General features: G+C 41.9%; 1 protein-coding gene across 6 annotated transcripts in view; it reads left to right on the forward strand.

Annotated features, from left to right (window-relative positions):
- Map7 (microtubule-associated protein 7) overlaps positions 1 to 24413 on the forward strand; it is a 144521-nt gene that overhangs the window by 59655 nt on the left and 60453 nt on the right. For 4 of the 6 annotated variants that reach the window (XM_005390468.2, XM_005390465.2, XM_005390469.2 and 1 more), the window contains exon 2: positions 21317 to 21415. In XM_005390468.2, the coding sequence (XP_005390525.1) occupies positions 21317 to 21415 (99 nt within the window). Of the gene's footprint in view, positions 1 to 7019; positions 7111 to 13992; positions 14018 to 21316; positions 21416 to 24413 lie in introns of those variants that run through there. The other 2 variants (XM_005390470.1, XM_013517379.1) reach the window with 2 other exon arrangements.

Raw genomic sequence — 24413 nt, forward strand, 5'->3', positions numbered from 1 at the left:
GTAGCTGAATTTTTCTGTATATCTCTGTATTACTCAGTTTTCCCATTGCTGGAACACAATGCCCTACCCTTACAACTTAAAGGAGGAGGGGTTTAACACATTCCCACTGGCTTGAACCACCAGTGGTACATGCATGACTCTCCGATAGGCTGGATTGTATCACTGGTGGTACAAATGGATCTAATCACTTATTAGTCTTTTTATTAATAAAAGTAACAAAAAGGCACCTGACAGGATAGTCATACATGTACCACTGGCAGTTCAAGCTGCCAAGCAGTCAGACATTTGAATTATGGCCCAATTTGAACGTGTTAATTTGGCTTATGGATTCAGGGGATGTGGTCCATGGTTGGCTGTTTCCAAGGCAGAAACATCATGGCAGAAGTATGTGCCAGAGCAAAACTACTTAGTTCATGGCAACCAGCAAGCAAATCAGGAAACAGTACCAGAGAGAAAGGGACAAGGGAGCAGGCCACCTTCATCACCCACCCAGACACACTAAGAAGTGTGCTTCACCAATCCCATGGGCAGCTCCCAAGCCAACCAAGTTGACACGCACAAGCTTAACTGTCACATTCTCTTATCTTGTTGTCCTTAGTCTTGAAGGGAGATGAGATAAGGTTATAAACCATGTAAATTTAGGGCTAATCAACCTTATTTTGCCAACTGTTTTTTTTTTTTTTTTTTTTGAGACAGGGTTTCACTTTGTAGTTTAGGAATTAGGCTGGCCTGGAACTCACAGTGATCCTCCTGCCTCAGCCTCCTGAAGGCATTTCAGGTGTGTACCCAGTTTTGTGTCGTGTCTTTTCTTTCTTTTTTTTTTTTTTTCTTTTCTTTTCTTGACAGGGGTCTCACTTTGTCATGCAGGCTCTCCTTGAACTCACTATGTAGCCTAGGCTGGCCTTGAATTCCAGGCGATCCTTCTGCCTCAGTCTCCTGCTACCTGGGATTTCAGGCATGCACCACCATGCCTGACTGCCAACTCTTAGAGGAGACACTCTCTCAATGATTAACATGCCTATAGCAGACTGGAGCAAGGATCTGACCCAGAGTTTCCGAGTAATAAAAGAGAGAACTCCAGTGGTGCAATCGCTTACCATGCAGTTCTTATACAGCTAATAAAAGAGGCGTACAACATGATGGTCTAGCTTTATTGTGCTTTTAGTTACCTAGTGGGCATTTGTAGGCCCAAATGAAGAGTCAGAATTTTTCTAGCAAAATAGCTCTAAAGTCTGGGAAATTAGATAACAATGCTCTGGGGTTTGTCTGTGCAGGAAAAGCACTACATATGAACCCAGTTTGAAATGACTGCCTCAGAAGAAAACACAAGTCATCCCTTAATGAATAACAAATTAAAGGCCGAAGGATTTGTTTGTCTTCTGTCCCTGTGGTGGTCCCTGACTCTGTCAGTGGAAATTATATTGTTTCAAAAAAAAAATTTAATATAATAACCACTGTTCATTCCTATCATTTTATTTTGAAACCCTGTATCATTTTTATTGTTTTTGCTTTGTTTTGTTTTTGTCTGTGTTATTTTGTTATTTTTTATTCTCTTTGAAATAAAAAAGTATAAATCTATGATATGGTAAGGGGAAAATTACTATTTTAAAAATTAAACAAAGACATCTCCTAGGAAATAAGTTTTGGATAGTAGCTTGTTTTAGTTGCAGCATTTTTCTACTTAGCATTCTGTTGTTGTAAATGACAAAAGATTTAAGAGAAGCTACAATGAATTTTAAGTAGTAGTACTTACTTGGGCTTCTTTTGTTATATTCCTGCATAGAGCTGTGACCTTTCCTCTCAGAGTCTTTATCCCAGTTTGAATGTAGCTCCGCTAGTGCGGTCATTTGTTTAACCTTGTGTCCCTGAAGCCCGTATGTTCCGTGTGGGCAGGAGCCGTGCCAGCTGCTGCCCAGCATTGTGACTCTTGAGCCTAGCACAGTGTGCGCAAGCGTTCTGTACGTGGCCAGGTATACCAGTGGCTATGGGAAGGATGCTTGTAGTCATTCTGACATTACACGCAGCTTTTTTAAAGGTGATAAAACACTACTATTTCATTTTCTTTTCTCAGCCAGTGACAAGAAGGATTCCTATTACTGTTTCCTCTTTTTGATTCTGGATCTCTTATCTGTCAAACATTGCTCTAATATAGTTTTATAGAATAAAACAACTATAACCTTTGAAGAGTCATGATAACATTTAAATAATCAGGTTGCTAAAGAGACCTCATTTCAAACTGGGTTCATATGTAGTGCTTTTCCTGCACAGACAAACCCCAGAGCATTGTTATCTGATTTCCCAGAGCTGCTTACTCCTTCAAACTCTCAAGACAACTGCATGCTTCTAACTGTGTGGGCTTGCTTGCATTGAGGGAGAAGCCAACACCTAATATTACTGTATTTTAGCATCACAATGGTTATATGGAAATCATTGCTTAAGAAAAACTTTAAGTGATGACCTTCAATATTAATTAATGTTGGTAAAATAATATTTTTTCAACTTAAGCACCAAGTACTTAGGTGTTTTATTTTCAAAACAATGACATATAGGTAATCTCTGAAGCTTTAAATGTTGCCTTAGTATTACAATTTAAGACGTATTTTCAAAACTTATAAATCTTGATTCAAATAATTTTAAAACATCTTTTTTTTCCTGTTTCTACTTCATTGAATAAAAGGAAGAGAAGCTCTTTGAAAAGAATCAAAAATTTTTGTTTTAAGTTTTAAAAAATATTTATGATACTCTGCCTTCTAAAAGTGTTTATAGGGACCAGTGCAGAGCAATGCGGTGATGTAAGTTAGGAGCATTGGAAAAGAAGATAACCAAAGTGGAAAGATAAAGTAATACAGAAAACATGGTCCCTCTAAAGGTACATCCTGTGGGTGGATTACAGTCTGTCTCTAAGTTATTACAACTGTGGATGCAAACGGGAAACCTTGTCAGATGTCTAGCTTGCTTCACTGAAAAGAGAAAAGTCAGTTACTCGGAAGAAATGCAATTATCCCCAGTAAGTGATTTCTGGGTAGTGTTTGAGTGACCATGTCAGCAACATCCAGACAAGAGACACAACATGTTTCATGGAAATCAGTTTTGTGTTTCTCAGATTAAACCTCAACAGAGGTTCTTGGTGTTACACCATGATACAGATCCATCAGGATAACCTGTGATTTTATACAAAATTCTGTCTCATGACTAGGTGTGAAAATCAAGTACACAATCTAATAGATAACTTTTAAAATGTAATGGGAGAGATGTTTGTGCTAGGGATAAAACCCAGGGCCTTGTGCATACAAGCCAAGTGCTCTACTACTGAGCTACATCCTCAGCCCAAGGGAGTGATGCTTTATATTTAGAAAAGATTCTTCATATCACACTAGAGTGATATCTCAGAGGTCATTATATTGACAACTCCTCTGAAATCATGGCAGTCATTAGACATGTCCTCAGATTTTACCCATTGATGTGTTCACAAAAAAGTATATATATCTCTAGAATATAAACATGTTAATATCTTGTTAACGTTTTATGTATAAGTATGGTTGTATTTTTTAATGCTATGTTTTAATTTATGCATTAAAACATATACTGAGAAGTGCCAGGTATGGCGGTATGTGCCTGTAATCTCAGCACTCAGGAGGTTGAGATATGAAGATTATCATGAGCTTGAGGCCAGCCTGGGCTACATAGTGAGTTGAAAACCAGCCTGAACTACATAGCGAGACCTTGTCTCAATAAGCAAAACATAGAAATACCCTGAGAAGGCATCCAGCCTGGATTTCCTACATTGCAAAAGGGAGTCCAAAGCACCAAAAATGTCAAAATCCTTTTATGGAAAGCTTTTGGGTACCCTTAGGTGCACTCATGCTACAGTTTGAGTCAAAGGTGAGACTGACACCTATCAACACCTCTTAAATCATTAGTCCAAGAATCCCAGACTTGCCAAGTAATTCAAAATGTGGAACACAACTTAACATCTGGGAGATGAATCCTGATATAAATTCTGTAAGCCAATGGTTCTGCATCAGGTATCAGAATCCCTTAGAGAGCCTTGAAAATTACACAGCTAGGCCTCATTCTTTGGGATTGCAGTTCAGTGTGTCTGGGTGGGACCTTGATAGCTGTCTTACTTTTCTCTTGTTGCTGAGGCAAAATACCAACACCCAAATTTAAAGGAGGAAAGGTTTATTTAGCACATAGTTTACAAAGGTCTTAGTCCACAACTGACTGGCTCCAAGGCAGGGTGGCTAAACAAAAAGGCAACACAGAAGAGAACCAGTTTGTGGCAAGCAGAAGACAGCAAAACCAAGAAAGGAAGGAGAGACAAGACTCTTTCTGTCCTTTATATTGTATGCAGGCTACCTGCCCTAGGGTCGGGTAGCACTCACACCCTTAATCTTAGCCAGAGCTATGCCAAGCCAATCATTGGACTGATTTAGTAGTCACACACCCTTGATCCTAGCATCACACATGTAGGTCCAGCCACCTCTGAAGAAGCCCCATCTAAGACTGCATGATGTTTGGGGGACATCTAGACAGAAACCATAACATCACTGTGTTAAGGGCCACAGATGATTTTCTTACAAGACTCAAATCAGAATCACTGCTTTAAACAGAAGTGCTTTGACAGCTTGTATTATCAGAAGTATTTTAAGTATCACTTAAAAAAAAAAAAAAAACTTTATGTTTGATTTTAAAATCCACAGCAAGAAACGGGGAAGAAAGGTTCTCTTCGTAGTTTAGAGTTTGTGAGCTCACAGAATCTCTTGTCTGGGCAGGTGGTGGGCAGTCCTTGACCATTAATCCCTGTGGACCATTAGACATAAGCCTTCTGCATAAAGTACTAATGGCTTTTCTAAGATTTGGAAAGGTATTCATGATCCAGAAATACAGAGAAAAGGAAACTTGCTAACCCAACCCTCCTGGCCTGTGGAAAGGAAACTGGACCCTAACCTTCTGGTGCCATCGTCTCTGTAGTCTGATTCTTCTGGGCTGAGAAGAAAAGGGTTTGCACTGTAGCCTGAGAAGGTTTGGAAAAGCCCCTTCTTCCCAAAGAAAACAATTCCAACTTTTAAAGTTCCGTTTTGCCCTGTCAGCCACAGGCTCATCATGATAATAATTCTTGAATCTTCTTACTGTACTACAGAGCTTTCAAGCTTTCTCCTCCTTCTCGTCCCTTCTCCTCCCACACATACACACCTATACAGGGAGTTAAACTCAGGGCCTTTGCTCAGAGTTACACCTTTGGATCTTTTTTTTTTTTTTTTTCTTAAAGGGATGGCCTCACTAAATTGCCTAGGCTGAGTTTGAAGTTGTAATCCTCCTGCCTCAGCCTCCCAGAGTGCTGTGATTATGGATATGTGTCACTATGCTCAGGTCTAGTTTTCACGTTCTAAAATTGAGAAGTAATAAATATGTAATATACAAAATGCATGGTTGCCTTCTTGCAACAAATAAGGAAAAAAATATATTTTAACAAAAAAATTTAGGGAAAAAAATTGACCATTTATAAAAGGAAGTTGATAGGTTTTCTAGTTGGGGTGACTAAAAGCTGAGAATCTCTACTATTTTTTACCCTCTGTGCCTCCAAGGGTGAAACTTCTTCCTACTTTTATTTATTTATATTTATTTATTTTTAGTGGTTTTTTTTTTTTTTTTTTTTTTCAGACATAGGCCTCACAGTTTAATTCAGGTTCACCTTGAACTTGAGATGGTCTTCCTTCCTCAGCCTTCCGAGTGCTGAATTTACAGTCATACACCACCACACCCAGCTCCTTTGGTTTAGGGAGCCCTCTGAAATGCCCCACCCACAAGGCCTACTCATTCTTCAGGTGAACACAAAAAGCCCCCTCACTTTCCTCTGTGCTTGTACAGAAGGTTCCTAGCTCTAGCACAGTGCTCAGCACACCCTACGGTAATTATTGCATCTGTGCCTGCCTCCCTTGGGAGAGTCTAACCTCATACCCCTGTCTCCGTGGTACGTCCGGCAGAGTGGCTGCTCCGAGGGCAGTGCTGAGTCATTGCTTGCAGAGTGGCCCTGCCTCCGGCTCCCTGCTGTCGCTGTCCTTGGCTGTGGTCACACAACAGATCTGGTGGGCAGCACAGCCTCTGGGCACTGACCTTCCAGACCCTGCTCTAGACAGCTAAGGTCCTCTCCCCTCCTCAGGGTAAACTGAGCCCAAACTGAATCCAGTGCTGCGGACCAGCCGTGAGCTAAGATCCTCTTCAAAGCAGGAATGAGACAGGAAGTGACAGATAACTGGCCGCTCTGTTTACAAGTCAGCTCTTGACTCTTAAACTTACAGTTTTATTACTGCCGTAGGAAGATTTCCCTTTTCTAGGTCTGTAACTCTTTCACACGGCGGGGGTGGGTGAGAGGTTTGCTTGGTATTGTGTCCATTTTTAATATAATAAAGCTTAATTCTGAACTAGAAAATCTCAATCTCTTCGTGGCAATTCAGTGAGTTTAGTGGGAAGCAAAGTACTGCATAGGAGTTCTGAAAGGATCGCATTTCATGTTGAAAACTAAAAAGGGAAGGTGGGCGGTGTACACTCGCTGTTACTGGTAGGAAAAGCAGCTGTGCCCTGAGCTCGTCCAGGGGACTTTAAAAGTGTCACATAAACATTTTCAGGTATTAATCTGTCAATAGTAATTAAATTTATCTCAGTTTGACAAAATACAGATTAGTGATTTAAGACTGAGCATTGTACTGCACAGCTCCATCACGTGAATTTTGGTAGAGAAAGAGATTAAAATAGTCATTTCTGTAATCAGATTGTTGTTCCCTTCACTGTCTACCTTTTAGTAAGCTGAGGGGTGTGGAGGAAAGGAAGGAAGGAGAGAAGACAAATGTAGTTTCCATCTTAAGTGGATTTTCTGTAATTTTACTGAAGGTCTCACTTCTAGTCTATCAAAGTTGAGACCTACCTCCAAATTTTTCACTGAAACCATGACCTCTCGCACATTCCTCCGGATTATGACATAATGCGCTGTGTATGTGCTTGCGCATGCGCGGGTGAACCCTCCCAGCACAGCGAGGGGCGCTCTTGAGAGGCTGAGGCAGGTGAGGTGGGAAGCTGCTAGCCTCAGTCGCCCTCCGGGTAGTCCAGCCGGTAAGTGGATGTGCGTAGCCCTCTTCTCTGGAATAAGAACCATGCACATTCTGGAGTGAAACAGTGAAACCGAGTTAGATTTATGCCCTCGCCTCATCTCTGCTGCTGTGTTTCGGTGTTACTCATGGGCATTAATTAATTGCCTTTCTTGTTCCTGTTCAGAGTTAGATGAGATGTGCGTAAAGCCGTCAGCACATGCCCATTAAATTGGATGGGGCTTGATCCTGGCACTCAGCCGCAGTTCTGCTATCCTAGTTCCCCTTTAAAGCTTGGACTTTACAATAAGGAATCTTTTCTCCTGTTTTACGACGTCAGGAGCTTTTCAGTAGTGTTTTTGTGTGTAGGGTTCTTTTGTTTAATTTGCCGAGGCTTCTCTGCTGTTACTGAGTTAATCTGATACTAGAGTAGACGCTCTCTAGTAGATTTTGCTGAGGAAGGATGAATGAGCATTTAGAAGCAGCACCCACTAAATTGGACATTCCTAATTAGAACTTGAACGTGGTTTTAGGTAAGTTACAAAAAGGTTTCTAATTTTAAAAAGCAAAATACAAAGAGTTACATCAGTATTGTGAATATTGAGTAGTAATAGAATAGTTGTTCTGGCTTTTCTAATCAGCCCGAACTTTTTGTTAGAGTTGAGATCATAAAATTGACCAAGTTTTTTTTCGCCCTAGTGACCTAAGAATTAACACACTCTTAAAACTAGTCTATAGTAATTTCCAAATTGATAGAAACTGAAACGTACTGCCAGTTGATGTTTATTGTAGGTCCCTATACAATGACTGAACTTTGTATCTCTTAAAATTTTGGATGAAGCATCACTGTTACATGCAGTCTTAGCTGAGTGACCTGAGATTGATGTAAGTTAAGGCCATACTGGTATTTTTTAACAACTGCATCTGCATTGATTGTTCTAAGTAGCAGTGTATTTCGGGGGGCACCTCAGACACATGGTGTTGGTTTTAGTCAGGGGAAGAATTATTATACACCACAGTGTTGCATCACCTGGTTGAATTCTTAGGAGGAAGGTCTCTGGCTTCTGGGCATCTCTGTGGAATGGCCCAAGGGCTTAGAGCTGGTAAAAGTTAACAGAATGTGACTTCCGTTTTATTTATGCCTTTGGCATAATGCTTCTCTCAACAGTGTATGTCTACTTCTGTACAAGTGAAATTTCAGGCATTGTTGAGAGAGGTCCAGAAATGTACCTGTGTACTCACAAATGTAGCCCAGCCAGTGCAGAAATTTGCCTTAATCATGAAAATGATATGTGGACTCCATTTGCATTTATTTCTGATGCCTTGTACAGTAGAATTATACCTTCCTGTAACTAACGCTCAATAACTGAGGCTGATCTATTGTAGAGCAGACACCAACACAGCAAAAGACAGTGCATAACTCGTAATCCACTGCAAACACCTGCAAAATCACTTTCAGTGTGGTCCCATTAACTTGACCACTCTAAAGGCCAGCATCTGTGCATTGATACCATTTTTAATGAGGAAGAGCTTCTAAAATCAATATGGTGAGTTGTAGAAAAAAGGCGGCAAACTTTTGTGTGAAACATAGCTCTACTAATGAGACTGTCGTTAGCCTGTCCTTGAATTTCTCCTGTTTTTTCAGAGAAGGCTTTGAGGGGCAGTAAATGCTGGCCCACAATGTTTTCAGATGATTTGAAAAAGTCATCTTTAAACATATGAAAAAATGGAGTTTTTGGCAGGCATCAGTGCTTACCATATTTTTGCTACTTGTTATAAAAGACAAATTCAGCCTGCTGGAAAATCTGGCCTAAAGAAATAGGCTTTCCAGCAGTACAATTGAGGACCACAGATACGACTTTCTGAACAAGATACTTTAAAATCTAAATGGCTACTGAACATGGTGGCATGTCAGTAATCCTCACCCTCTGAGAAGCAGGAGCAGGAGGATTGCCAAGTTTCAGCCCACCCTGGGAAATCTGGCAAGATCCTGTCTCAAAATAAAAAAAGGTCCAAAAGGTCTAGAGATGTAACTCAAGGTAAAGGCCCTGAGTTCAATCTTCAGTACCACAAATACAACCCTAAATGGATACTTACAAGTGTTTATTAAATGAACTTCCTTTTTTTTTTTTTTTTTTTTTGGAGACGTGGTCTCACTATGCAGTTCAGGCTGGCCTTGAACACACTTTGTAGCCCAGGCTGGTCTCAGACCGGCAGTGATCCTCCTGCCTCAGCCTCCCGAGTGCTGGGATAACAGGCGTGCACCACCACAACCGGCTAAATGAACTTCCTTTCTCTCTTGCAATCCCAGTACTCTGGAGGATCATGAGCCTTGGCAAGCTAGTGATTTAGTAGCACCTTGTTTCAAAATTAAAAAGGGGTGGGGATGTAGCTCAGTATGAAGGCCCTGGGTTCAATCATCAGTACCTCAAAAGAGTAAAAAAGCATTTCTTACTCATCCTTATCACAGCTAAGAAAAGTGGCAGGTTTGAGGGGGCATGCAGAGACTGAAGGGAGCTCGTTCACATTTCATTAGAAAGCTCAGAAGTGCTTTGGGCAGCTTCCTTTCTGATAACTCCCTTCAATTTTCAAATTAGGACTACTTATCTAGAAGCAAGTTGTTGAGTGAAGAAAAGGACAAGAGATAGGTGCTATGGTTTCTATCTAGATGTCCCCCCAAGGCCTCATGTAATGGTAGGTGAAGCTTTGGAAAGGTGACTGCACTATGGGTTGTTACAGCTGGTTTACTGTTAGGAGGTGGGGTGCGGTGGGAAGAGTGGGTGGGTCACTTTGGGTGTGACCCGGAAGGGTGTATCCTGCTTCCCAGCTAGTCCCTTGATCTCTCTGCTTCCTGGATACTGTCAGGTGAGCCGCTCTTCACCACACCCCTCTGCCATGCCATCCTGCCTTACAGCTGACCATGGGCTGAAACATGAACCATCGTGAACCTCTCCTCCCTTAAATTGTGCGTATTCCAGCATCAAGGGAAGTAAGAAAGACAGTGGGCCTCTTGGCCAGTGCACTGCTTTGTGGGATGAAATGGAAGCAGGTCATTCCTCCCCCCTCCACTTCATCATTCTTAGTGTCCTTGTACTCCTGGGAGGAGCTCTCCGGAATACCCTCTTAGTCTGCCTCACCCTTCTTCTGGCTTCTACTAACTACTGTATCTATCAACCCCTAAATGGGTTTTGTAAAGTGAGAAATGGTCACATAGAATGCGTGCTAGATTTAGATGACCTGATCTTACGATCCGTTTAGTTTGGGCTTAGCTCTTCCTGACCCCAAAGGATCTACAGCTTAGGCAGGTGTAGAGTTGTCGTGGGATTCTCTTGTGTGAGTGGAGGTAGCACTCCTTAAATGGATGTACTTGTTGGACAGTAAGCATACGAGCAGCGGTCTGTACAGCCTGTAGCCACGGTGCACATTTGTGGAGCATTCAGTCAGCCGTGGAAGGAGCTGTCCCTTCTGCCGTAGTCAGCTTTGTCCTTTTGAGAGTTGCCAGAACTTGCATAGTGCTCTTGTGTTTTTCAGATTGGAATCTTTTCCTTTGTTTTGTTCTTGTTTGTTATTACATTTAGAAAGTCAATAAGTTGCAAAATTTGAGATAACCTAATTGGGGAGGTATTGAATGTGACAAATCAAATAAATTAAACAACTCAGAACAACCACATCTAACAGAAACATGACATTAATGAAGGAGACCAGAACATGCTTTAAATCTCCTTTATTCTTTCCGCTGTGTGGTGGGAGAATGCTTTGTGATTTAAGTTCTTTTTTCCTGGTCTAATAGTTTTTCTGTATCACTCTAAGCTTACCGGAGTCCTTGCTTTGTCCTGTTACTTTGTTCTCCAGATGATCATCTTAATTATCTAATAATTGATTTAAGTATTTTTTTGGAATACACATCACATACCTGTGAGTGTCACAAGCTGTTTGGATTCTAATACAGCATGTGTGCGTGACCGGCAGGTGGGAGTCGGGCTGTCTGTTGCTATGGGCATGGTCAGTCACCTTCACCACTGTCTCACCTCCATCTAGTATCAGAGAAAGGAGCAGCTTCCTTATCCTGTCCCTGTCAGCTCTTCTTGGCCTAACAGCCTCATGATTGTGGCTTTGAAGCCATCACGAAGGTAGTCAGGAAGTATTCTTCTTTTTTTCTTTTGCATTTTTTTTGCATTTTTATTGGTGCATTTGGGATACGCATAATAATAACACTCATCTTCTACCCATTTTCTTCCTGACTCCATTTCTGACCCAGAGAAGGTGCCAGGGAAGCAGTTCGGTTCCAGGCTGTCAGAGCTGGCCAAAGCCACACCCTGAACCAGCACAGGATTGGGCTGTAAAACTGAGCAGGGAAGGAATATAAATGTATCCAGATGGCGCAAGCCCCGCCTTTCCCCGCTTCTAGGAGAAGGTTCTTGGATAAAGTTCTAAGATTGTGACTCCTTGCAGGTTTCTTGCTTGTGCTGACTGTATACCAGAGAAGCACAGCCTCCCCCTAGTTTTCTGTGCAGTCCTTTCTTGGGAGTGTTGGCCTTCTTCAGTAGAGCCCCAGTGTGTGGAAGCAGAGAGGCCGCAGATGACAGAGCAGTGCATTAACTCAGGGGAAGGGCTCAGGTGCAGGCGCTGATGTAGGACGGTAAATAGCCAGGCCCTGGTCTCACCCATGAGCAAAGACTTAGAGGACTTGAAGAGAAGACAGTTACCACACTCTGGAAAGGATGGAGTGAGGTGCAGTTAAATTAGAAGGAAGTTGAGAAGTGGGCTGTGAAAGACAGATTGCCAAATGAGAAGAGGTAGGAGCGTAAATGGCCTGATCCTCTGAATAAATACAAAGCAAGTGCATATTTGTATACAGAAGAAAGGACGAGGGAGAGAGTTTTCTCTTTCATTTTGTAGCTTTTCATGCGATTTGAATGTCTTTACCATGTGAGGCATTTCTCTTTTAGGATAAAAGGAGTAAGTGGGTTATCTGGATGATGGGATTATGAGCCTTTTAAATTTTGTCTTCATATTCTTCCTATGGGATAGAAAAGCTAATAAATGCTATTTTAAAAAATAAAACTACTTGTCTGAGGATGTGGCTCAGTGTTAAAGCACTTGTCTAGCATGTGGGTGCCCTGAGGTCAATCCCCAGTACCACAAAAAATAAAATTAAGCCAAATCCATGGACAAATTATTTTTGTATCCCCCTCCTTTTCTGCTGTTCTTTTACCTCCTGCCCAGGGCAGGCTAGGCCAGCACACATGCCTGGGATTATAGGCATGCACCACCACACCTACTCTGCTTTCATTTCTTTTTTATTACAGATATATTTGCGGAATAGCGGACAGAGAAGTTAATTCAGTCCTATAGCTACTCTGTGAATTTGTGGAAGTAATTTCTAGGCCATCAGAATACTTGCTAGTTGAAAAAGAGAACCTGTGGCTCAGGAATTATCAAGAGATATTCTAGGCGGAGATGAGGTATGGAAACGAGGAGCTGGTTTCTATCGCAAACATGTCACCTAAACCTTGATATGGCATTTTCACTCATGTTTTGTTCCTATCTTTGCTCCTCCCACTGTTTGAAAATGAAAGCTGATTGCTTTAAAGAGGTGAGTCAGCACCTGCTGTGCTTTCCACCTTCTGGCAGAAGGTAGAATGTTGTCCTAGTTCCTTAGCTTACCAGGGACAAAATGCCCAACCCCTCAACTTAGAGGAGACAAGGTTTATTTCGGCTCATGTTGTAGAAGTTGCAATCCTTGCAGGGTTGGTAGCACGGTGGAAGGGAAAGCTGCTCACATCGTGGAAACGGGAGGGGTTATACACGTCTTCTGTCCAGACCCACCTCCTGGCAACAGCTAAGCGCCCCATGGTCTATCACCTTCCCGAAGTCCCTCCTCTGAGCACATGGAGCTCTTGGGGGACATCTAGGTATAAATTATAACAAATATGTAGGGTATGTACGTGTGTGTGTGTGTGTGTGTGTGTGTGTGCACTTCTCAAAATAAACCATGCTGGAGGTCAAACCCGGGGCCTTTTCACTGAGCTATATCCCCAACCCTTTTTAAAACTATGTATTTTTTTTTTTAAATTTTGGGACAGGTTCTCACTAAGTTGCCCATACTGGACTTGGACTTGCAGTCCTCTTGCCCCAGCCTGTCAGAGTGCTGGGATTACAGGGGTGTGCCATTGTCCATGGCCTTCTCTTCCTTTTTGCCCCCTCCCCTCCCCTTTAATACCTGCCGCTCATTCTTACTGAATTTTATGTTGTTTACATATGAAGATATGAAATGCTTCCTTAGTTTCCACAAAGGAGGAATGATTAATTATTGTACGAGTGTGTATATGTATTTGTTTAACTGATTAAATTCAACTAGTACTCATAGGATTAAAATGACATTTCTTTGCAAAACTGATATTTTAAACTGGGTCTATTATTTATTTGGTAAAGTATACATTTTCTACTTTGATCACTGTATTTTATATTGAATATGAAAGCTTTTCTATTTTATAGCCAGTAGTAATCATTTTGTACAACACTAGCATTAGCCGTGTTGGTTGTCCTTGAAATAAATCATTATTCCTGTTAAAGTAAAAACAACCTCTTTCACTTGCTTACTTTAATTAAGCAAAGTATAATAACATTGTGTTCTAATTATTTTTCTTTTCCAAGTTATTTAAATAGTTTCTTCTAATTACACATTGCATTTAATTAAATCAGGTCTACTTTGATAAACTCTGTATCTAGCTGTTAAAATTTAAATGGGTAACTGCCATCTCTGATTTACCATTTCTCAGGGTAGCTGGGAAACTTTCAAATGGTTGGACCTTCTTCGCCTTGTTAGTTTTTGCCCTGTACTTTGCTTAGTCATGAACTTTTCTCCTCTCGTGTTGCAGGGATCATTTGTACAGCAGCTAGTATCCTGACTGACGGAAGTCACCAGGAGAGTAAGTCACGCATGGACATGAAAAGCTTGCTTTTTAATGCAGGTGGAAAATACAGCATTTAAAGTTTTATGTCTAGGCTTCCATCTTGCTGAAGGAAAAGTTTTACATTTATTTATAAGATAAAAGCCACTTTTGTTGAAGTGAAAGTGTAGTGTTTAATCCTTTTGGCTGTGTCCATCAGAGGGTATGAGATGAATCAAGAAGGAGCTTTGAGTAGCAAACAAAATGGCTTGGTAGTCAGTTTCCCCACAGAGCCTACAAAATATGTAAAGCATTAGCAGTACTTTTCTAAAATATGCTTTTCCTCAAGGCTGGATGTTTTTTGAGCTGTTTGAAAAAAATAGATGCTGAAGACAACTTTAATGTGTTGCTTCGACAAACCTTGGGACATCGCCATCTCTCAAGCTGGAGTGCTTGTCCTGCGGCCTTTCTGAGGCCACCAGCCGAGGCTGTGATGCCGCGTGCTTCCCACACAATGCAGGCAACAGTCTCTTGGGCTGGGACTCCTGAGCGCTCATTGTAAGAGACACGAGGCAGACTTTCTGTTTTGTGGCTGTGCAAACAGCCATTTGGTTGTGAGTCTTGCCTGACTCAATGTTGAAGCCATCCTAGAATAACATACATTCTGTCTTTCCTGCCATGAGATGGATGTGACCTTGATCCAACAGCCCATCATTACTTTCTCCCTAGTCTTAGCAGCCGTCAAAAAACAAGGAAGTGGGGGGACAGAGTGCAGCTCAGTCGGTAGAGCGCTTGTCTACAGTGTGTGAGGTCTTCAGTTCTGTCCCCACCGCCACTACCCGCCAAAAAAGTATTCTTGCTTTTCTTCTCATCGTGTTAGTAGCACTTTTTATTTCTGGGCTTTTGCCGCTGTTTGACACAGAGCACACAACCTACTCTCTGCTCCTCTGCCCGTTCCTTCTTCAAGCTTTGATTGCATGGCACGCAGGTCCCAGACAGTGTGCTGAACACGGAGATGTGGAGATCATAAGGGTGAAAGGTATAGTCTTAGTCCTGCCTCTGTCTTCGACTTGCTCTGGCAAAAAGCGAGAATTGTCGTAGACCTGCACTGGCCAGATGTCAAACACTAAGCTTTTGTCCCATTTACTTGGAGACCTTTTCATAGACCAGAATATGATGGCTGTGGGGGCTGAGGATTTAGCTCAGCAGCACAGTGCCTGCCTGGCAAGCGCGAGGTCGTGAGTTCGATTCCCGGTACCAGAAAACAAACAACAACAACAAAAAGATACCAGAATATGATGGCTGTGACTAGACGTCAGCTCTTTGAACACAAACAAGTAGCCCACCCCTTATCTCTTATGACTATTCTTGATAGCTAGTTTTAATAGAATTTTCCTTTGCTATTATTTCAGTGGTATGTGTATTTTTGCTATCATGTGTAAGTTGGCAGGCAAGTGGATTTTTGTAAGAGAAGCTATGGTTATGTTGATATTTTTCTGATCTCATATACAAATAATTCATTACTATTGCCCCAACTTCTTTTTGGAAGTTGATACATTTTTAAATTATTAATAAAAACTACATGTTTCTGTTTCATTCTTTGCACATTAGCATCAGTTTTGAAAATAAGGGGTGATGTTTCTGGTTATTGTGTCCCTGAATATCACATAACTGAGTACAATGCTGGGATTGTATTTGTGTAATCAGTGTCTTTGTGTTGGGTTTATGCCCTGTCAGTTCTGAATAAATTATCCCCTTTGGATAAACATCATTCTCCATCACTGGCAGCAATTTCTACCTTTTCTTCACCACTGTGAAATGATGGTGAGATCAAAAAGTGACTTTTAGTCACTGTTGTTCTTTCTGAATGAAATCGCCCCAGGTTCTAAAACCTCACACATTCTTGCAATGTGGTCTACTCTAGCCAGAAAGTCATAACTTTGTCTTCTATAGGAGCACATGAAATGCAAAGAAAATCTTAATGGAGTTGTTTCTGTCTGCAGAATGAGGAGAGTGCTGTGTATGATGCAAATATACATTATTATCAAACGGTTCTATTCACTTGCATTTGCTTTTCTGACAAGAAGTGAGCGATAGAGTATTGTATAAATAGTTCCTCATTTTTACTGCTGTGTCAAAACATTAGAATAAATGTGGCTTGATATTCTCCCATACTGAAGAGTAGATGTATCCTAGTGTGGAAGGGCAAATTGTACTCTGCCCTGTTTTTAGCAGCTGTGGTATTTGAATTACCCTGTGATGGCCCAGTCACCTCCTTCCTTGGTTTTATCTTCTTGGCCTGCCTGCAGAATGACCAAAATGATGCCAGTCTGCCCGGGCACATTTCCTTATCCTACCTGCTGCTGTTCCTCTCTGCAGTTTGCATCCAGAGTCCCACTTCATGAGAGGAGTTGACAGGATCTGCAGCAGAGGAGACCCTGTGTGGACCAAGTGTCCCTGTCGGTGGCACAGGAGCTGTCCTAGGCTCCTTCTAGGGTAGCTGTGCTGACTGTTCCTTTACCCTCCTTTCATTTCTTAGCTGGAGGCAAAGTTGCACTACATATATTGATGTCACTTTTCTCCCCTACATGGTCACGTAGTTAGCTCTTTGTGGGTCACACAGGCAGATGGAGAAATCTGAGTAGTTACTGAGTCACAAAAAGAGCAGACTTCCTAAGATGTCTCCTCGTAGCTGATTCCCTTGTATTTTCTTTCAGATGACAGACTTTCTAAGTGCATTTCCAGCACACTCTGTTAACTTCACTATTCACTTATGTAGAAAGCACTACAGCTAAAGCAGTTCGCTGCTAGATGTCCCCTCTGTGTGCCTTGATCAGTGACCTCCCAGTGCTCCTATGACAAAGACTAAACTCTTACGTCTGGAAGACGTCCACCTTAGACAGCGTCTCTCATATTTTCAGCTGTTTTTCTTCCTAAACCTACTGTTCTGGCCACATGGTCCCCTGATTCATATTCTCTCTCTCTCTCTCTCTCTCTCTCTCTCTCTCTCTTTTTCTCTCTCTCTGGATAATAAGAAAGGTCATTAGGAATCATAAAATTGCTTTATTTCCTTCTTATTCTATTGGAAATTCCATAAATAACATTGGATGAAATATTTAATATTTATGATTGAAATATGAATATTCTTAGCAGGTATATTTAAATACATTTAAAGAATGAATACATACACATATATAGAAGAAATATATATGAGAATAGCCTCAGGCCTGTTGTGTTAACTTTTTTCTGCACAGATAAATTGAAACCATTAGACTAAACACCCAGAACTGTTAATATGCAGGTATTTCTTTTACTACAAAAAGATGTTGTGTGGTCCAACCTCTAGTCCTGTGTTCTAGGTTATTCTTCCAGGGCTGTGTCATAAAGTCCAGTTGAACAATTAACAGAGAAATGCTATTCAGAGCTGGGAGTTGGGTTCTAAACACTGCTTCTCAGCGCACGTTCCGTACTTTATCAGAAATACCAGTTGGAATACATCCTCCTCGTGGATATCAAATTCATGAGATTTGATTCATGAGCTTTAAACTCAGGATGATCCCCCACTGTAGTTACACCTCAAAGCAAGCATTTCGGACAACAAAATGAGTCATTTGTTGGACCAGTGATTTTTACCGGTTGAAAGCAAACCCTTCACTTGGATCAAATATTCAAAAGTAGAAACAAATCCATGAGACCCCAGGACGTTTCAGGAGGACATCAGAGGGGACGCCGGAATCCTAGGGGAAGTGCGATGCAGAGCTGCGTGTGCCACACTTCCTGGAGCCTCGCGGGTTTTGCTGGGTGAGGGCTGTGCTGCTGGGCCTCTGTGCTCCTCTAAGTGCATCAGAGAGAGGCAGTTCCAGGCCACAAGGGTGCTTGTCCTTCTCCTTCCCCTTGTCATTCTCCCAGCGCTCTCACATGGGACATTAATGGAATAAAGCTTTCAAGCAAGCAGGAAGATCTGTAAAGGTTTTATAAGGCTAGCAAAGACTTACTAAGCATCATGGTATATGGCTTAGCTTTCTATTTAAAAAAATTTAAAGAAAATTCAAATTTAAAATATTGGGCCAGGCCTGATGGCACACACCTGTAATCCTGGCCCTCCAGGAGGCTGAGGCAGGGAGGAGATTCATGGGTTCAAAACCAGCTCAGACTATATGCCACCAACACAATGTCAAAAAACCTAAAAAAAAAATACTGGAAAGTCACTTAAAATGGTATTGTTTAAATTGTAAATCTAAAAATGTTATATGCAGTCCTATCTGCTAAGTATCTACAATTTCTAGGTTTTTAAATTTGGAAATCTGAAGATGAGTAAATTTGTTTACATTGGAGTGTTAAGTAGTAAAGTTTCCTGTAGTTTAAAAGCAAAACAAAACCTGACATGTGGTGTAGGACTGTAATATACCAGCACTCGGGGACCCTGAGGCCTAGCCTGAACAACTTAGAAACTTAGCAAAACCCTGCCTCAACATAAAAAATAAAGGACTGGGGATGTGGCTCAGTGTGAAGGCCCTGAATTCAGTCCCCGGTATTGGGGCCGGGCTGGAGCAGTGTGGATGACCTCAAGTTATTTTCCCATTATTACACTTGAGGAAAAGGGCACAATTATAGCTGAGCTGAAACTCTCTGAAGCCAGCGGCTGAATTCCTACCACACTGGTCATTTGCCCTTCAGGACCACTGACACCAAGTTAACATAGGTTTGCTTTCCCTTGGGCTGTCTGAGGAAAGAGAAGCCAGTTTGGGGGAGGGGGAAGGGGTAGGAATGAGCCAGAAAGACTCTGTGCAGCATACTGATTCTTGCACTGAGCTGCCCTTCGTTAGATTATCTCACTTAACTGTCACAACTCTGAGCACTGTTCCCCCTTTCCGGAGGGGGAAATTAAGACTTAGCTATGTGCTTAGGATTCACAGCTCATAAGTGGCACAGCCAGATTCCCTAGCTCTAAAACCCACGACGAACTCTCCCAGATGCTGAGTATGCAATGCCTAGGATTCTGGAAGACCAAGAAAGCTGGGAGAAAGGGGACCTTAAAACATCTCCTGCGTGCCAGCCTCTGTAGTAGATTCTTAACACACGTCTTCTCAACTAACCAACCCAACCACGCCGTGATTCGGACAGTATTACCTCAGATTACCACTTAGAGAAGTCAGGTGACTTTGCGATCACTTAGCAATAAGTCGGGGCTAAGATTTGAATCTAGTCTCTCTCTTTTGCTTTCACCATGAACCAAAGAAAAAATTGAAGGAACATACACCCTTACAGTGACAGAAGAGAGAATGATAATAGAAGCATGAAAATGTTAGCAATACATTTAGCTCAATGGCTATAGACTAGCAGTGCCTATTCTTGGACTAAACAGCCTAAAAATCTTTAAAATAAAATTGTTTGTATTTTGCTAAATGTAACCTATCAGTTGTACATGATCATAGAAAATTTCCTCAGATGGATTTTAAATTTGTTTTGTGATGAGTATGACTTCAGAGGTCTCCTGGATTGGAAATGAATTCCCAACCCCCAGGCAGGCAGGCAGGCAGATGTCTGAAGTGCAGTTCAAATGGCTCAAGTTCGAGTCAAATGTAGATAAGTGCAAGTAACCAGACCTCCAGTGTAATTGAAACTTATTTTTGACATTTGAATTGCAGGAGAATAAAGTAAATTACAATGAAATCCCCCACCCACCCAAGAGGAAACTTTTATTGGGGCTTATTCACATTAGTGACTCCTACTGAACATGTGTTGGGGTCTTGTTTGTCATTCATGGCCTGGTTGTTGTATAGTATTCTGTTAGGGTTGATGTATGTTGCAAGGACCTGGGGTACTAAGGCGTCACTCATCAGAGAAGAATTAAATGCTGTGGATTACAGCCAGACAAGAAAGTAATGAAAACATCTGAAATATATTCTATACCAGTAGAGCTAATTATGTTTCACTTACCTAGAAAGAATAAGTAGAATATTCCTAAATAGCTGAGCTAATTAAAGCCTTAGAGCTTAGGCTACAGGTGATCATAAAATAAGAAAATTGTAATCAAATCCCAGTGGCACTGCTTCTTTCTGGTTATCTTTGGTAAGTGTCCACTTCTTTATGAGTAGTTTTTAAAAGATTAGCTTGTGAAATAAGGAGAAAGCTGTCTCTACCACAGTGAGCAACAGAGGTTCCAGCTGTAGTGAAGTTTTAGTCTTTTGAGCGCTGTCTCTAATGTCGCAAGACTATGAGCCACGCCCGACAGGTCTGAGCTTACCCCATCTGTGGTGACAACTGACCAGAGGTTCTGGCAGGTGGGATGAGGGCACTTACTGACGGTGGCATTGCAGAGCAGGACTTACCTGCAAGTTACCACCTGGACCAGCCTCAGGGCCTATCCCGGTTCGCTCATTCATCTTGATTTGTCCCCTTCCCTGAGCCCGCCTATGCACATATAACACAACCCTGTTGCAATGGGAGAATGGAAGGTTAATTTTCCTCAAAGTGCCAAAGTCCTGTTAGAAACCGCTGATTGACGCCAGATATTAAGGTGTGTACTTGTAATCCCCACACTCAGAGAGGTTGAGGCAGGGGGATCACAAGTTTGAGCCCAGCTTGGGCAACTTAGCAAGCTCCTGTTTTAAAACAAAAAACAAAACAAAAACAAAAACAACAACAACAAAAAAAATATATATATATATAAAAGGGCTAGGGTCATTGGTAATGCTCTCTAGTCAATCCCTCAGTATTCAAAAAAGCCTCTGAACATGTTAAATAAAATATTTTGTGTAATTTATCCAAACCTGGAGGACCCTGTAGGTCTCATAACCAGAGAAGTGCTGTTATTGTTGCCTTCTGTTCCTCTCCTGGAATACATTTTCCTTTGTGTCTTCATTAATCTTTGTTGTTAAACTTTGGCAAAAGACTTTTTCAAAATCCTAGTAAATAGTATCTCCCGCTTGCCCTCTGGTGATGTACGTAGTATATTGGAGCTTTTCAGTTCCTAGAGCATGAATTTCCTAAGCACTAAGATCAAAGACTTTAGTTTCCCATCCTGTTTCCACATGACTGCTCTCTGTGCAGCTGGGACAGCTGGGAAGGCGCACTTCACAGACCCTGGAATGGGCCACTAGCCCAGGACTGGTCACCCAAGCTAAGGTGGTTGGTTTTTGTATGTGTCCTTCTCACTAAACTGTACCCTTCTTGCAGATGGAGGTTGTAGCTGCTTCACCTTTTCATTTCCTGAATTTAGTTTAGCCTTGTATCTGATAAAAAAAAAAGTTAAGAGAAAATCTTGAATGGATGAATGTTTTCTGTATAAACACTAACAAACTAAATGTGTCTTTTCTCTTTTGTCTCGTTTTATAGCGCCTGACAGCTATAAAGTGCAAGATAAGAAAACTGCCCCCAACCGCCCTGCCGCGACAATTTCGGGACAGAACAGCAGCCACTCAGGAAGTAAACCAGGTACGATGCATGGCATTCACTTTTGGAAAGTAAAGATTCTTCAAAAGCCTGGAGCATGCTGATAAATGATAAAGTAACACTAGAGTTTGGGAGAGCTTCGAGTCCCACTGTGAAGCACGCTCATACTTTCTTTGTGTGGTCTGAGAACCTCTTAAAGCCTTGGTTTTCTCTCTTTAAAATGGAGATTCAGTCATATAGCCTGCTTGCTTCTCAGAATCATTTTGATAGTTGAGACATACCCACCATTGAGGTGGTTTGTGTGGGTACATTTGTTTCCTGTCAAGCAATGTGTAAGAGGTAATAATTTTATTACTGTTCAAAATTATGGCTGTGCACGTGTGGTTATTCCAGCTTTTGCTGCAAGCCCAGCATTCTTGCATATCTCTTTTGTGACTTTTTCAAAAAACCACTTAAAGAAATCTTTACACACAGCAGAGCTCCCGAAGAATCGTGTTTTTGTTCCCTGTTCCCTGAAATGGTTGTACACCTACACAGTAATTTTGTTTAATAACCTGTGATTCATGATCTGTTCCACTCCGTGCTACAAAGAAGCAAACAGTGTAAACATAATACAAACAATTGAACAGACAGCCAGTTTCCCCAGGGATCCCGCTGTGCTTCTTGGGAGGGATGAGAGACAGTCAGACAAAAGGAAAGCAAGCTGAAGACTCCAAAAGCCACTTCATGCTGCATGGAAGGCCAGAGTCACTCAAGAACAGTGCATCAGTGAGAATAAAGATGGAAATAACCACGTCTAATCTCATGGAAAACATTGTCTGTTAACCTTCATCTTGGAGATTTTTTTTTTTTTCATGTGGAAAACGTCTTGATAAATCTGGCCTGTCACAGAGAAGGAAGACAATAGCAAGTATTGTTGTAAGTGTTGCTTGACCAGCTGTTGGTGGAAAATGATGTGCAGTTTCAGTGTAGTTCTAATCAGCAGGCCGAGATTTCCCTCTGTAGTCAGCTTACCTGTTCATTCATTCGTTTACCCATCCGTCTACCCACCTAACTCCCAGCCACCACCTAATATTTACTGAGCAGACTTTTCTGTGCCCGGGAGTATGCGCGGGGCTGTGGGAACGGACAACGTGATCTGAGCTCATTGGAGTGGACTTTTGTTCCTTACGCTCCAGGGAGCACCTCTGCAGAAGTTCTACCTCTTTATTTTACCGTGAGAATTTAATATAGCTAATGTGTTTGTAGCGTTTTTCTCTTGCTCTTCGCATTCACCATTATTTCCAATTTCTACCATTCTTTCCTGGGCAGTTAGTTTCTGTATGTTCTGATAACTCACTCGCTCACTCATGTAGGGTTAGCACCATGGAGTCCCCAGGGGTATGTTATTGAAAGACACAGTCCCGGCCCTCCAGGAGACAGTGTGGGGGAGTGAGCAGTCAGCCTATGTGCGGATCCCTGTAACAGCGCACCCGTGAGGAGGCATGAACACAGAGGCCATACGTCTCCTCCAGCCCACGTGGCCATCTCTTCAGAGAGCTGCTCCATTCACTTTGCTCAGAGGAGACAGAGATACTTCCTTTCTGATCATGTCTGTTGGACATCTCTGAATGTGTATGCACTTTCTTGTGTATGCAGATAGCAAAGATGTATTAAAGGCCGTTGTTTCAGGAAACATGGCGTTATTTTTCTGAGCCTCTCCGAAGGATGATTTGAAAGGTTACGGTAGGAGGTTGGGCTATAGTAAAACCTGATTTTATGGGACTCTGTCTAAAGCACTTGGTTGGTTTTTATCCTCTAGGACTCAAAATGAAAAAAAGTGTGATATTTTTGAGTACTTTCTTAACCAGATGTGGTTATGCTAATAAGTTTACAGTACTGGTAAATGAGTAAATGTCAGCTAAATTTCCTTTCCTGCATTACAGGCACGTGTCTGTAATCTCAGCTACTCAGAAGGCTGAGGCAGCAGGACTGCAAGTTCTAGACCAGCCCGGGAAGCTTAGTGAGGCCAGGCCCTGTGTCAAAATTAACAAAACAAAACCAGGTTGAGAGTGTAGCTCAGTGCTCCACAGGTTCGATCCACAATGCCACGAATACAGACACACACATATACATGTGATAGAAGCTGAACGGGCACTTTATACCTAAAGGAGCATCCTGCCCCATACCACCCAGCAAGGGCCATTGCTCTCTGCTGTGTGTGCTCAACGCCAGACCCAGAGAGACAGGCTGTGATCTGGCAGATCTGTGCGCATTCCTTGTTCTCGAGGAAGGGGGAGATGGTTCTACACAATCCTGTCAGCTCTCTCCAAATTAGTTTGACCTTTTTAGGAGAGAGAATTGCACCCTGCTCCATAGACCTGAGAAAAGCAGAAACTCAAATTCGTTAAAAATCCCCCATACTTCCTGTCCCTCTGCTGTCCTCCACAACAGGTCTTAGAGCCACTAAAGCCTCACTTTCCCTCACTGTTTATAAGTACTTTTCCTTTGAAGAGGAACAACTTGGATTCTTCCACCCTGGCCTTGACAGCTACACCAGGCCCTCTAATGACTGCATCTGCCACAGGGTGTAGGAGGGCATAGGGCCAAGTTAGAGGTTGTTCTCTTATTTGAAAGACAAGCATAATCATTCTTGACTGAGTGAATAAATGTGTGACTAACCCACAGTAGTACTGGCAGTGATAAAATGATAATGTGTGCAAAGCACTAACAGAAGTTATTTGCTCTATAAACAGTACTAGAGGGTGCACACCAGTAATCCCAGCATTCAGGAGTCTGAGGAGAGGATCCCAAGTGCAAGGCCAGTCTGGACTACTCAGTGAGCGCCTGTCTCCAAACAAAAGTAGTTGTTAGATATGACCCAGTGAGTTTCTGAAAAACCCTGTCAATCCAAGTTTATTTTCCTGATCTTTCAAAAGTCAAGTGACCGTGTTTTCAGGCTTGTGAGGAGACAGTGTGGGATCTTGCAGGTCATCATGGACAGAAGGTTGATAGCACTCCTTTTCACTCTTAAATATTTTCCATTTTGATTTTTTTTTTT

Source organism: Chinchilla lanigera, unplaced genomic scaffold (assembly GCF_000276665.1).
Source record: "Chinchilla lanigera isolate Chin_1 unplaced genomic scaffold, ChiLan1.0 scaffold00038, whole genome shotgun sequence".
Lineage (NCBI taxonomy): Eukaryota > Metazoa > Chordata > Mammalia > Rodentia > Chinchillidae > Chinchilla > Chinchilla lanigera.